General features: G+C 32.9%; 1 protein-coding gene and 1 long non-coding RNA gene across 2 annotated transcripts in view; one reads left to right on the top strand and one right to left on the bottom strand.

Moving 5' to 3' along the window:
* LOC145667644 (uncharacterized) overlaps nucleotides 1–6995 on the top strand; it is a 73480-nt gene extending 66485 nt beyond the window's left edge. Inside the window, exon 2 of the long non-coding RNA XR_014127904.1 lies at nucleotides 5743–6995. This is a non-coding gene — a long non-coding RNA (uncharacterized LOC145667644). The remainder of the gene's footprint in view (nucleotides 1–5742) is intronic.
* A 1134-nt stretch (nucleotides 6996–8129) lies between these two features.
* The window catches only part of LOC145680200 (uncharacterized), a 123299-nt gene continuing 116275 nt past the window's right edge, over nucleotides 8130–15153 (bottom strand). Inside the window, exons 20-21 of the mRNA XM_081750490.1 lie at nucleotides 11161–11343; nucleotides 8130–8177 (exon numbers count right to left, since the gene is read on the bottom strand). Coding sequence (XP_081606616.1) covers nucleotides 8130–8177; nucleotides 11161–11343 — 231 coding nt within the window. The remainder of the gene's footprint in view (nucleotides 8178–11160; nucleotides 11344–15153) is intronic.

The raw sequence follows: 15153 nt of genomic DNA, 5'->3' as shown, positions 1-15153 counted from the left end.
AAAACTAATTTTGACACAACATATAAACACTATTACTAACCAATCGATGCGCATTCTAGGACTTCTGTACAGATTAACAAAAATACGGAACTTTTTTTTTTTTTTTTTTTTTTTTTTTTAAAGCAATGTTCTACAAGGCAATAATTTCTCCTAAAATGAATTATTATTCACCTATCTAGACAATGGCAGCTCCTACAAATCTATCCCGGCTAAACTCAGTTCTAAACTTCTTCTTTGCAATAGTACCCCGCACACGTGCGAGGAGAGAACACGAACCGTTACAAACACTAGATATTCAACTACCTGACACTTGTCATAAAATCAGTGACCTCAAATATCTGTATAAACTCACATATGGTCAATTCAGGACCGAAACGCTACTCTCAGATTTATATTTCAGAATTCCACTCAGACAAACACGTAACACACATCTTTATTTCATATAGTACAACCTAGATTTTGAATAGTTTTACGTTCTCTGCTCTATAGGCTTTCTAAATTATACAACGAAATGTCACGTGTACCTGTAGATTTATTTAATTCTGAAAGTGCAAATAACTGCACTACGACGTCATTTTAGTGGATAAACTTTAGTCAGCTATTGTCAACCTTTTTTGTCATTACTTAGATTTTATTATTATTATTATTATTATTATTATTATTATTATTATTATTATTATTATTATTATTATTATTACTGCATTGTTTTCATCTCAGATTTGTTAGACTTCCAGTGTAAACTGGCGTTCAGCTGTATTTGGAATTATCGTAAATAAACAAAAAATAAAATAAATAAGAAGCCTTACTGTCTTTTTCCCTTTGGAATGTTAGAACACAGAAAAGTGGTACAAGAAGAACGAAACAAAATTCTAACATTGCACGATACTAGTCGCTATTCTTTTTTTAGTTACTGGAGGAAACTAGATATTTGCAGAATTCTCTAGGTATATAATTTTATTTTTCTCCTGTTTTAAGGAAGACACAAACCCAAGGTTAAACAAATGGAATTTTTGTAAAACGTATAAACATACGTAAGAACCAGAACATTACTGCAATTAGAGACAACTTCTAGAGAAATGCATAAGAAATTTATCGGCCAGACAGGATGCGAAATTTCTCTTTTTCTTCTCCTTCCCTTCTTTGTTTATAGCATTTAAAAGGAAAATTCTTATATACTTGTCCATCTATCCAAGAGGAATTAAAACCAAAAAGTATAAGAACGATGACGAATTTCTTCTTTTTCTTCTCTTTCTGTTCGATTACATCAACTGTATTTTATAAATACCCGATAAGTAATTTTAAAAAGTTCAATTCTCGTAGATAACCTACTACTTCCACATACAATGATGCACAGTCGAAAGCTGAACTGTATGTTAAAAAAAAAAAAAAAAAAAAAACAGTGGCAAAAATTATAACGACGAATAAAAATCTCTTCTGTAGCTATCCAAAAAATTTATTTTTTAGGTATTTCCTTTATAAATCGAACAGACATCTCCCCAGTTTGTGTGTCTTTTACTAATGCTCCAACATAAGTGTAATTACGGAAAATCCTTGACAAAGAAAGCGATTACTTCCTAAGTTGTAAACAAATCTAATTTTCGCTATCTCTTTCGGAAATAGAGTAATATTTTTGCTTCTTGTTGTTATGTTACAACATATACTGTCTCTAATCTCTTATAGTCGTCTCTTTCTTTAGTATATTTATCCAAAAATGTTTTGAGCCTCTTTCCTAACGCTAATGTTCGTATTTCTCTGTCTCTAAGAGATTTGCGTCGAAGATATAAAGGAAAAACAGGATTAATTTCTTTTAATTTATACGTTTTAAGTTAATGTGATAAATGTGAAAGTTTTTTTCCTCTTCGTTAACCACACAACAACTATTCTGCAATTTGCTAACTAATTTCTCCCAAATCTTATGAATACGAACGTTGTAAAATGCTCCATTTCTTAAATACTTATGCTTATTCAAAATTTTCAAAGTCTCGAACAGGATCAAAACTCTGCTGTACTTCACAAAATTTAGTGTAATCGTTATAAATCATAGATTCCAATCTGGTAATTCCAAATTCCTGTGCATGACGAGAAGAAAAACGTATGTTGTAATCTTCGGTCGAGACATAATAAAATAATCACTTAAATTACAGTATTTCCGATTACTTTCTAAACACCAGACCGTGTGAGTTGGCAGACAAATTTGTTATAAATTTTCACAGGACAGTTTCTAGAATTCCAACGAAGACAATCGATTCTTACGGTATGATCATCCTTAACTATAATTTTTAAACTCCTCTTAATTTCTTCCGACTTCTCTGGATCTAAGTCTCTACGATATTCTCCTACTTCCCTTATAAACAAAAAACTAATTCTCTGTAAAATACGAAATAATTTCTTGCGTAATAAACACGCCCAAGTGTTGTGTGATATCTAAGTCAAAAACAAAGTAGGATTCCTGTCTAAGTGATTCCAAATTCTCCGGTAATCCTGTAATAAATATTCCAATTTTATATTAGAAGGTTCAATTTTATAGGGTACAACTGGTTCTGCATATCTTTTCTCAATTTGTGTAAAATCAACGTCCACAATTTCTCTAATTCCATTAAATCAGGCGGATTCTTGTGATAAGAAAAATAGTTTTGGGGATTTAAAACCGTGTAAAACGAGAGAAAAGTTAAAAAATCTGGATCTTAAATACTAATTAAAATTGCCTCAAAATCCGACTTTACAAGAAAACTTGTTGTTTTTCTTTTTATTCTCTCAATCAGAAATATAGGTTATTTTTACTAACATAATATTGTCGCAGAGCGGCTTGGAAATTGGTGTTAAACTGTCTATTTTCCTTTCCTTTCCTTTCCTTGTGAGTGATTTATCTGATCTACATCACTTAAGCGATTGTTATCCTGTACATTTTCCTAAATAAATGCAAATCTAAATAGTTTTTCGAAACGTTTTACACTTCCCATAGATTCCCTTATATTACACTTAGTTATATGTACAGTAGGAGAATTATTAATTTCTGGCTCCATATTTATCAAAGAAAAAATAAAACTAAGGACATCAATTGGAAAACAGTAATAACAAATTAAAACAATTGTAAGGGGGAAAAGATAGTAATACTTTTAAAAAGAAATTGTAAGAAAAATTTAAAAATAAAAAATAGTAAAATGGACACGGAAGTATAAAAAGAATATTTGTATGTGATTTGTGTGTAAAATTGTAAGAGAACAGTGTGTAAGAATTTTACGAGAGTTTTTGGTTTCCTGCAGGAATTTTGAGAAAAACTTGTGTGTCTAAGAATTTTCAGAGAAACGTGTGTGTAAGAGTTGCAAGAATTTTAAGATAAACTTGAATTATGTGTAACAATTTGAAAGCATGTGTGTTTTATGTAATAATTGTGTAAAAGAATGTTTAAGAGAATCGTGCGTGTGTAGAAATTTTCAAGCAAGTCTTTTATGTAAGAATTGTGCAAAATAATTTTAAAAGAATTTTGTGTGTGTAAGAATTTTAAAAGAGCTTTGTATGGAAGAACTTGTGAAAGGTTGCCGACACTGGGTAGCGGATAGCACCGCAACGAATTTCGTAGCTATATGAAGATGTATAATGTCGAATAATGTGTAGAAATAGTAATGTATCGTGATCAGATGAATTCATTAAAAATAGACTACTGTATGTAATTAATTGAATACCTGAAATGCTAAATGATTAGAGACACGATTTTGTGGTAAATAAAAATTCGTAATTTCGTTATAAAAAATATGCGTAAAGCGGGATAAAATCGTTGAATGAAAATTCAATGTAAGAACACTATTTTCCTTGGCAATTACAGTCAGTTACCTTTTATTTCACTTTAATTTCCACTCATCCATCATCATGACATGAACTCATGCATGACTATATTAAACAATATTTGAGTTTTTAAAAAATAACACAACATCCTCATTGAATAAAAGTATCATTTAAGCAAAGAAAGAAAAAAAAACGCCCAGAGAGAACATTATAACTTTATTGTTCACAGTTTACTTATGCAAATAATACGTAAGCATTGTTTCAACGTTTTCTAGTGTTAAATTTGTTCCTTTGTCGGTAAGTATGTCATTGTAAAAAGAGAGAAAGTCCTCTCCACATCAACATTCGAAACTGATATGTACCTTAAGGTCTTAAGATGCGATTTTTGAATGCTCATCTAACATACCTCACAACACTCTTACCACACTATCCACATCACCAGTAAATACCGTTTGAAGCTCATTTTGTAACTGCATATAAAGTTTCAAAAATTCATAGTAGTCTATTTTCTCAAAAATAGAAATTTTCGTCACGTTGCTAGTAATTGCCAAATAATGGTAATGAATAAATCGTAAAAGCGTCGAAAAACTGTCACTTTTGCATAAATTTCGTGGAACATAAAGACTTATAGCAAATTTCGCTAATTTGACAAAATTTCGCGTTTAATCGCAAGCGTTATATGGCCTAACAAATATTGAAAAAATATCTATTTTAGCTACACAACATTTTCATACAAAACTGATACATTTCGCGTTTTCGCGTGTCACCAAAAAATCGTGTCTCTATAAATGATCTAAGTGCCAAACTAGAAAATATTGTTTTGTCGCTTATATGTGATCTTTGTCCCCATACCAATGCCCTGCTAAAACATCTAAGAGCCAATAGGGCTCTAAGCATTTGAAAGAAAAGAATATAAAAATTGTTGTAGATTTTGGAGAAGCTATAGCTAAAAATACAATTTGTTACGAGATTTTAATCGGTCATATGATTCAAAGAATGATAAAGTGATTAAAGAATTTTAATTATGTTGTAATGTGTTATATATTGATTTTTATGGCTATATATTGCCAAGAAGTCGTAAATGAAGATTCTGTGTATAATAAATAATGGCAAAATATATTGATTTCTTAAATAACATTGGAAATATTAAACAAACCTGTTATTAGTTTGAAAGAATTAGAAATAAAATATAAATTTGAGATGATGGAAAGTTAAAAAGTAAGTTTCGGAAAAGTATTTTCGCCGAAAATAATGAATTTAAAATGTTTCTCCTCTTCGGTTTATTAAACATATGATAGATAAAATAATAGATTAGATAGTTAAAGATGGATTGTCTATTAAATGTACTGGATTGAAAGATTATTGTCCAACTTTAGAATTTTGTGTTAATAAAAATGAACATTTTTTTAAAAAATATTTTCTATATAATAAATTAGTAATGGCATCATAACAGGACCTTGGAAAAGAAAGGGTGAATCCTGAAATCGAGGTGTTGAGAAATCAAGCTGAAAGTTTTGCAAATACTTCAAGATAGCAAGGACGAATCTTTGTTTATCTAGAAAATGAGAATACTAAGGGAGAACCAATATTTAAACAATATTTCAAGGAATGTATCTGAGACTTTTAAATAAAATATACGTTGTAAAGATATAGTAGTAATATGTTATAGTTTTCTGGTATTTTCTTCTTGGTTTATAAGATCTATGCGCTGTTCAATTGTAAACATCATATGTTCAAAATAACAAAATTAAGAATTTTATATGAAAAATATTTAATCAGAAAACTTAAAATCATACATAATTTAATCTAATTTAGAAATAGACAATTTGGCATGGTATTTTTTCGTAAAATATATTTATAAAATTTTTATTTATAAATTCAATATAAAATAGTCATTGGAGAAGAAGATTGTCCGAGAAACTCCATATCCCTAGTACTGTTTGTTTGTCTTACTTTCAGAAATATGATGAGGGACGAGTTTGTGGACCTGGCCCTTAAATCGACATTACAACAAAGATGGAGCAAATGACATGGTTGGCAGTGGACTGCGCCACATTTAGCCTCTAAATCACGTCAGGTTCGGAAGGTGGATTCTCCTCGCCTGTCAGTCTACGATTTCTACGAAGCAACTCAGGGGACACTTTTGATGGTAACTTCTTGAGGGTCACATTTGTTGGCTAATATTTCCGCATGGTACCCATTTCCGCATGGTCTGGTCACGATCTCTTTAGCTGTGGTCACTCTCATGGTTAAACATTTCTCACACAGTTTCTCTAGTTGGTTATGCAAAAAAAAAAAAAAAAAAAAAAAAAAAAAAAAAATGTGTGAAATAAGAGTAATGATATGTATCCTTCACAATAACCGTTCATTTTTGGTGTTATTCCGCTAGCACTGTGACATTTGCAAGCTGATATATTACATTGACAATGACGACGGTTTCATGTTTCCAGTGCAAATATTCACACGACAGCAGCGTTGTGAAGTCTGTTGGATATACACCGATCATCTTTATGTAAAAGCGTAACATTAATTAATGTTCAAGTACATGAGTAGTTCTAAATACTTACCTGGTCAGTGATATTATTTGGTTTTCGACGGGGAAAGTCTTCGAACGCATTTCCATATCCAGGAGGGCAGAAATATCTTTTTGCGTACCTATCTCGAGCCGCACGCTCTTTCGGAGTAAGTTTGCGGCGAGACTTTGAAGTTGCAGCAACTAACAAACAAAACAATAATAACAATAATAAATAAATAATAGTAACGTAACGAAGTATAGAAACTACCTGACAAAAATACACAACATTATACATCCTAATTACTACATGGTCTCGGATCGAATTATTAAACTGAAAAGGGTATATGAACTGAGGATAATATTTATCTATTATGAAAAGCTTGCTTGAACGTTCGGGGAAAAAGAAGGCTGTTTTTATGTAAATCTGAGTGTGTCCGTAAAAGACAGTCCTATCCAAGAATAATGCATATATTTTACCAGGCCCAAAAATCTGCCTGTTATCGACAGGTGTCTGTTAAGGAAAGTTCTACTGCATATACTTTTATTACTCTGTATGTTAGTTACTCATCTTATATCGTATTTTCTTTCCTTCTTTTCATCTTAATTAAGGGTAGTCAAATTAAATAAGTATCGCTTTAAGTTGAAGTTCGTGCAGTGTGTACTCTTAATAAATAAAAGACACAAAAATGCTTACATATTTACACAGTGAATTAATTTATCAGACCAATTATTTTGGTTGCCTATTTGCAACCATCTGCACAGACTCACCTCAGAAGCCTGTTAGAATCGAAATGTTTTGTCTCTTCTTCCACAAATACTATCCTTGATGTGTGATATGTGATCCTGAATTTATACAGTAAAATTTTAGTAAACCGAAGTCTGAAACAACTAATGTACAAACTGATGAAAATGAACCCTCCCCTACTCTCCTCCTCCACTTGTAAAGGCCGTATGCAAAATTTCTGTACCAAAACATCAACATTCCAAAATCATAATTTCGCTCCTATTAATAATAATTCCATGATTCTATAATTTCAATTATGTAAAAGCTATTATATAATTTCAGAATTAGACATTACACACCAAGGATACTAGCTTTGCAATTAATAACATTGAACTTTAGGATTCCCAGCGCCTTCTAAAATGGGAATGTAGACGGATGCAGAGCATACAGACAATATCTCGTAGACAAAACATTGACATTCACAATCCGCAAACCAAATTCTCGCGTTGTCAAAACCTCACGGAACAAAATCTCGCCTGGCTAAAACTCCCAAGACAAAATCTCGCTATACAAAATAACGCAAGCGGAAATCAATACAAACAATACAAAATAATAAGCAATACAAAATAAATAACTTTGTAATAAACAGTACAAAATAAATACCAATATTATTTAAAAAGTAGTTAACAAGGAACCAAGACAACTACCAAGATAATAAGTCATCAATTACCTTTGAGTTCATTTTTCTAGTCGCTGCCTTAACCTAGATTTTTGGGCAATTCATATTCTGGCCACACTGTAATTTCTATGGATGGCAACACTGAAAATTCTTTTGATTCATATTTTCGGTTGTAGAATAACATTATCTATTATTCTGGTCAGTTGCATTTCATTATCTCTTTTCACTTACGAAAAACGAGCAAAAGAAAAATGGTTAGTTTTCATATTTTTAGTAGTCTATCCCTTTAAGAGTTACAAGGACGTTTCAAAACAATAGTCCATCCTAACTTCTAAGCTATCTTCCTTTTGGTATTGAAGATATTTAAATGTTACAAAATTCCATAGTTCTTTTACGTATCCATTTAAGAGTAAGAAATCTAGTACGTTTTAAGATAAATAGTCCATCTTAACTTCTAAGGTATTTTCCTTTTTCTTCTGTAAAGTTATTAAAATAACTTATTATGTTAAAGTATTTTCCAAGCGTTGATTATTATTATTATGTGGTTAAATGTTTGAATGAGAATATATTTTATTTTAATGTTTATATTCACAGATATATTTTGTACATTATATACTAAAGAAATTGCTATGGCGAGATGTCCTAGCAAGGTTTTGTCCTACGTATGATTTCGTCCAGCGAGGTCCTGGCCAGGAGAGGTTTCTGCTAGTTGAGATTTTGTACACAAACTGGTTGCAAATAGGCAACCAAAATAATAGTGTTGATACCTTATAATATTGCGCAAATAAGTAATCAATTTCCTTGCTCATCCAAGTAAAACTACTTTATTTAAATGGTCTAATCATCTGTTCTAAAATCTAGTACCTGGTTTATGACACGAAGTCTTGGATTCCAAGCTTTCTCTCAGGCATGAAGCATCTTGCAGCTGGTTCGTGTTCTGCAACTGAATTAAAAATAGCTGATCAATAATACGCACTACATCAATTACGTATTACATACTGACAATAAGTTAATTATAATGAAATATACGTCTATGGCTTAAACGATTCTTCTACTAATTCCAAACATGCCTCGCAGTTTTTCTCAACTCTCAAACATTTTTCCTAAATTGTCAGCACCATAACCCCACTGAGAGTAAGAATGGTACTACGGAAAACTTAAATTTTAACCATACCTAATCCGGTCAGGAAACTGTAACACAGTTCTAGAGTCTATAACACTGCCCGTTGGGAGGAGAATGAAAAAATGTTATGTCTGTAGAAAGGGAAACACGTAACCTGTACACGCCTAATAGAATAGATTGATTACGAAAATCAGATACCAGTGATAACACTAGACAGTTGGAAATCCAGCGAGTGAAATTTTCAATCACGTTTAGAAAACTGAAAATCAGTCACATGTATTATAAAATTTTACATCTTTTCTAAGTGATACATAAGTAACTCAGTGGCAATATTTACTTCTGAAGCTTATACAGGCAAGTTAGATCCTAATTAATTAAATAACAGATATTTTCGTAAAGGAAGATAGGATCAAGGGTCACAGCGTTCACTAAGGAGAAGCCCAATTACGAAATATAGGAAATTAAACAAAAAAAGATACAAAATATCCACGAGGACATTACACTAAAATATGAGTAATTGATTCAGATTCTTCAGTAGCACACTAATTTTGTAAGAGGAAGTTAAGAAATTGGTGGAAATCATTACAATGAAAAACATTATTTCCTAAAATTCGTTGGGTAGTCTCCGCAAAGTTCTCAGGATTTATACTATTATACAATTTTTTAGGTCATTCAGATATATCCTTGTAGATCAGAGCAGTTAAGAAATTTATTTTTGGAAATTTTGACAGCTTTCTTGACGTTAACTGAAACATTTATCAATCCATGCTCTTCAGAGCTTTATCTCTTCTATTTGGTACAAGCACAGCTAGAAATTTTGAAATATTATTTTTATCCGGTTACCTATTTATCTATTAAGTGTCTTATTCCTTTTCTTGAAATCTTCCCCAATTTACCTGGTTATTCGTTTTTCCATCAAAATATCCAAAATGGCAAAGGAGTAACACATCATTGGAAGCTTTGTAAATCTCCCTGCACACTGACGACAATCTGATCGTGATTCGAAAGCTAAATGTTTCGATATAATACCTCCAGTATATAGTTCTAAAGATATACATAAGATTTTTTTCTTACTTTTACATAATTGCCCTAGGAAATCTTTGTTACAATCCTAAATAATAATAGCAATGAAGTACACCATAACAGACCGGATATCACAGTAATACGCAAAGAGAAGGGAGAGGTGTATCTAATAGACATCACAATACCGAACACAAAAAACCTGCAGAAAGCATGCAGAGAAAAAAAATTTCAAAATACAAACGGCTAGCCCAAAATATAAAAGAACAATGGAATACAAAAATGTGAAAATAATACAAGTAATAATATCGAATACCAGGTTGTCCACAAGACGCTGAAAAATTCACTTGAAGCAATTTGAATTCAAGAATACGTCATAAAGAAAATACAGAAAAGCGAAATAGTGGACATACACAGAACTGTAAGAAACTTTCTGCAAACCCTTGAATTAAGGGAAAAACAGAGAGGCCAAGTGATATACTTAGGTAATCCGTATATTATTATATCGCCTGCTGAGAAAAGAGTGGAGAAAATAATAATAATAATAATAATAATAATAATAATAATAATAATAATAATAATAATAATAATAATAATAATAATAATGACGTAATTTATGCGCTATATCGCCGCCAAAGGCATTTGATGTAAGAATGTTAATGGGATTTAGTCTTAGTGCTTTTAGTACCGCGAAATAACACTCGCTGTTTGAATACGTATAGGATTTATTCTTTGTCATTGGAAAGCAGAAAAGTACTGATACAACGTCACCTGAAAAAGTTTGGAAACTATTGCAATAATATTTCCGATTTCTATCACTTTTACAACAGTCTCAAGGATCAATAAAAGACTGTTTCGATTGTTTCAAAGATGTTTGCTCTGTGCAGAACCAAATATAGCAAATTAATTTATCTTTAAATTTTTCAAAGATGATTCCTTCCGCTCGAAGTCGAAATTAGAATAGAAAACATTTGCACATACATCATGTTCATTTTTCACAAAAACTGATACTAAAGTCCTTTCTTTTTTTCACTCAAGATTCTAACCTCAATTAATAGGCCTTATTATGAAACATCAAAGAAAACACACACAAAACTTAATCAAAATAAAGAATTTATGAAAGTTGTCGCAGAATAGAGACAAACAGATACAATAGACATAAAAATGCACATCGCATTGAAAGGTAGAAACACACTTAATAACTGAGGCGCCTTAGCACATACTACAATAATAATTACTGCAATATTGTTGATCGTCAAGATTGCCTGCGAGGGGAAATGAAAAATGAAACAGACAGAATTACAAGTAGAACTCACCTCCGGAACTTGGGAGCTATTTCCGCTTCCTTCTTCATTCGAACTTTCATCACGGGGATTCACCTCGTGCCTCCTTCTTTTACATACTTGTGAAGTTTCCGTTTCTTTCGCTTTCCTTTTTAATTTCGACGAGGTAGGGTGTTCTCTGTTAAATCCTTTCGCTTGCGAAGGTTCTTCCTTATCCTTATGAACAAAATAAACACAGGATCATCACAATCGTGCTTATAAACAGTTGAATTGAATGGATGAGTTGAAAAAGGAACATATTCCAAAAACGTCAACTTTCAAACATTGGGTGGAAATATGAACACATTCCATAAATATGTTCGATTTTTCACTCATATGTTCCCGTAGATTTCAGTAAAGAGGACCTAAAATTAATGAATGCATTCCTTGTTCCTCTCATGCGGTGTAGGTACATATAAAATAATTATAACCAACCCAGTTTAGCTTACCTATTTTCTGGAATGTGTACCTTTTTCAACTCACTCATTCAATTATGAAATAAGAAATACACAAATATATTACAAATACGGAACAATACTAGAATAACTGACAAATCTGATAATCGAACGTGACTCGAAAAATGAAATCAAAATTAATTACAACACCAGAATGAACTTCTAGCCATTCAACTATCATGAAAACAGATACACCAATATTCGAAGTTTTATTACAAACTAGCATCAATTATCCGCTTCGCTGGGTTAAATTAAGTGAATATAGTAATACGTTCCGTTAGTCAGTCAAATTTTACTAAAGCGCTCTCTGATATCGGTCATTCTCGATTATTTTTCTCTCCCGTCCTCCTCCCCCATATTGCGTGGCTGAATTTAGGTTTAAACGGCATCGGAAGTATAAATGATCATTACAGCGCCCTCGCAAACTATGGATTTGGTACTAATATCGGTCATTTTCGATGATTTTTATATATATGCCCTCCTCTCCTCCCTGTGTTGCGGGGCACGGCATCGGAAATGTCATTCTTCATCTCAGCGACTCCAAAAACTATGAATTCGACATTGATATCTGTTATTTTCGATTATTTTTATCTCCCCCACGTTCCGAGGCACGGCATCGGAGGTGTCAATGTTTATCTCATTGACCCCGAAAATCATGGTTTCGACACTGATAATGATCATTTTCAATCATTTTTATATATCTCCTTCCTCCCCCTCCCCCAAATTGCGGGCTGAATTTGGATTTGAATGTAGATTTAAACGGGAAGTGTCACTTTTCATCTTAGTGACCCCAAGAACTATGAATTCGACACTAATATTGGTCATTTTTGATCATTTTTATGTATTTCCCCTCCCCCCCTAAGTTACGGAGCTGAATTTGAACGTAAACGGGATTGGAAGTGTCATTGTTCAACTCAGCGAACCCGAAAACTATGGATTTGATGCTAATAATAGTCATTTTCGATCATTTATATACATATCTCCCCCTCCCTCCACCAAGCTGAATGGCTGAACTTGGATTTAAACAGCAACGGAAATGTCACTGTTCATCTCAGCGATCCCGAAAACTATAGATTCGACACTAATATCAGGAATTTTCGATCATTTTTAAATTACTTTCCCCCTCCCCTAAGTTGCACCGTCAAAGTGATATGACAAAAACCATATGAGGTACGAATCTCATGTATGTTGAAAATTTGATCGAGATCGGTCGGCTGGTTCAAGAGTGATGATGTCACAAAGACAGTTACTTTAATTCTTATTATATACAGGGTGGCCCATTTTAATCTTTCCACGGAAATTTCTCCAAAATCGTTGAACATAAATGAACTGAATAAAAACTCAAATAGGAAATACCATGGGGCAAATCGAATGGTGATGTCGGAGTGCCCCTATGGCCGCTTTTCGAGGGGGACCGGGGCCCAATTGTTTAAAATAGAAACATGGGGCGAGTAACACCTCGTTCGATAGATCTTTAAAAACTAAAAAGCGATGTGGCAAAAGATTTTTCATATCGGTCACCGTTTTCAAAATGGGCGCAAAGACATGGTGCCTGTATCAGATAAAACGTCCAGTACCACTAATATGAAAACGGTTGAAGATAATAACGGATGAACAGAATAAAACTCCTATAGAAAATCACAGAGGGTATTTATCATTCCAGGGCTCGAAAATGTTGCAACAGAAGAGACGATGATTAGAGTTAAAGTGCCATAATGCACAGGAGGAAATTTAGTTTCTAGAAAATCATCGTTTTAACGTCCTCCTTAAGCGGGTGAAGCGGATCGGGTAGGAACGGTGAAATTGCAAATGAGAACCTTAGTTTTTACAAATTGTATGTACACAACAAAATTATCTGAAATGTGGTTTTATAACAGATAGATGTCTGTAATGAAAAAAAGTAGGTAAAATTCTTGTTAAATGCACCCAAGTGTTTCAGAAAAATCATACCTATTGCAAGTAAAAGTGGGGTTCTCATTTGAGATTTTATCATTTATTCTCTCTTCACCCACTTACGGAGGAAGATCAGAAAGATAATTTTCTAAGAATTTGACTTCCTCTTTAGCATTTTATACTTTAATAATCCTTTTCTCCGTTGGATTATTCTCGAGGCGTGGAATGATAAACACCCTCTGTGATTTCCTATACGAGTTTTATCCTGTTCATTTATCTCCAACTGCTTTCATATTAGTGGTACTGGACGTTTTATCGGATACAGGCACCTTGTCTTGACAGCCTTTTGAAAACTTTGACCCCTATGAACAATCTTTTGCCACAACGCTGTTTAGTGTATGAAGATCTATCGAACGAGATATCACCTGTCCCATATTTTCGTTTAAAATTTCTAAGTTGGGCCTGGGCCCCCATGAAAGGCGGCTCTGGGGGCACCGCGATATCATCATTCGATTTGCCCCGTAGCTTTATTATTTGAGTTTTTGTTTGGTTCATTTATGTTCAACCGTTTTCATATTAGTGGCACTAGACGCTTAATCTGATACAGGTAACATATCTTGGCGGCCATTTTGAATACGAACACGGTGACCAATATGAAAAATCTTTTACCGCATCGCTTTTTAGTTTTCAAAGATCTATCGAACGAGGTGTCACCCGACCCATGTTTCCATTTAAAATTTTAAAGTTGTGCCCCGGGCCCCCTTGAAAAACGGCCCTGGGGGCGCCGCGACATCACCATTCGATTTGCCCCATGGTATTTCTTGAGTTTGTATTCAGTTCATTTATGTTAAACCCTTTTCGAAATATTTCCGTGGAAAGATTAAAATGGGCCACCCTGTATATATATATATATATATATATATATATATATATATATATATATATATATATATATATATATATATATATATATCCCTTCCCTAAGTTACACTGTCAAAGTAGAAAGGATAAAAATCGTCCCAGGCCCGAACCTCATCCATGTTGAAAATTTGATCGAGATCGGTCAGATGAGTCAAGAGTTATTAAGTATTATTTATTTTTAAATACTTCCCAATCCCCTCCTCCTCCCGTAAGGTCTCCAGTCAAAGTGATACGATAAAAAACACCCCAGGTCCGAACCTCATCTATGTTGAAAATTTGATTGAGGTCGATCGGGTGGTTCAAGAGTTATATATCCCCTCCCTCTCCCCTAGAATGTACCATCAAAGGGAAATAACAAAAAAACTTTCCAGCCTCGAACCTCATCTATGTTGGAAGTTTGACTGAGATCGGTTAGGTGGTTCAAGAGTTATTAAGTCACAAACTTAGTCATTTTTATTTTTATTTATATTGATTTTTGTATATCTCCTCCTCCTTCCTTACGTTGCTCCGTCAAAGTGAAATAATAAAAAAGCATCTTAGGTTTGAACCTCATCTATGTCAAAAATCTGACCGAGATTGGTCGTTTGTTTCCAGAGTTATTAAGTTTTATTTATATTTTTATAACTCCCCTCCCTTAAGTTTTACTGTCGAAGTGAAATGATTAGATTAGATTAGATTTATTGATCATTCTTTGGACCATATTACTGTACATTTGTAC

This window comes from Thermobia domestica, chromosome 1, assembly GCF_964235325.1.
Source record: "Thermobia domestica chromosome 1, izTheDome1.hap1.1, whole genome shotgun sequence".
Taxonomy (NCBI): domain Eukaryota; kingdom Metazoa; phylum Arthropoda; class Insecta; order Zygentoma; family Lepismatidae; genus Thermobia; species Thermobia domestica.
This window is presented reverse-complemented; position numbering and strand designations above follow the sequence as displayed.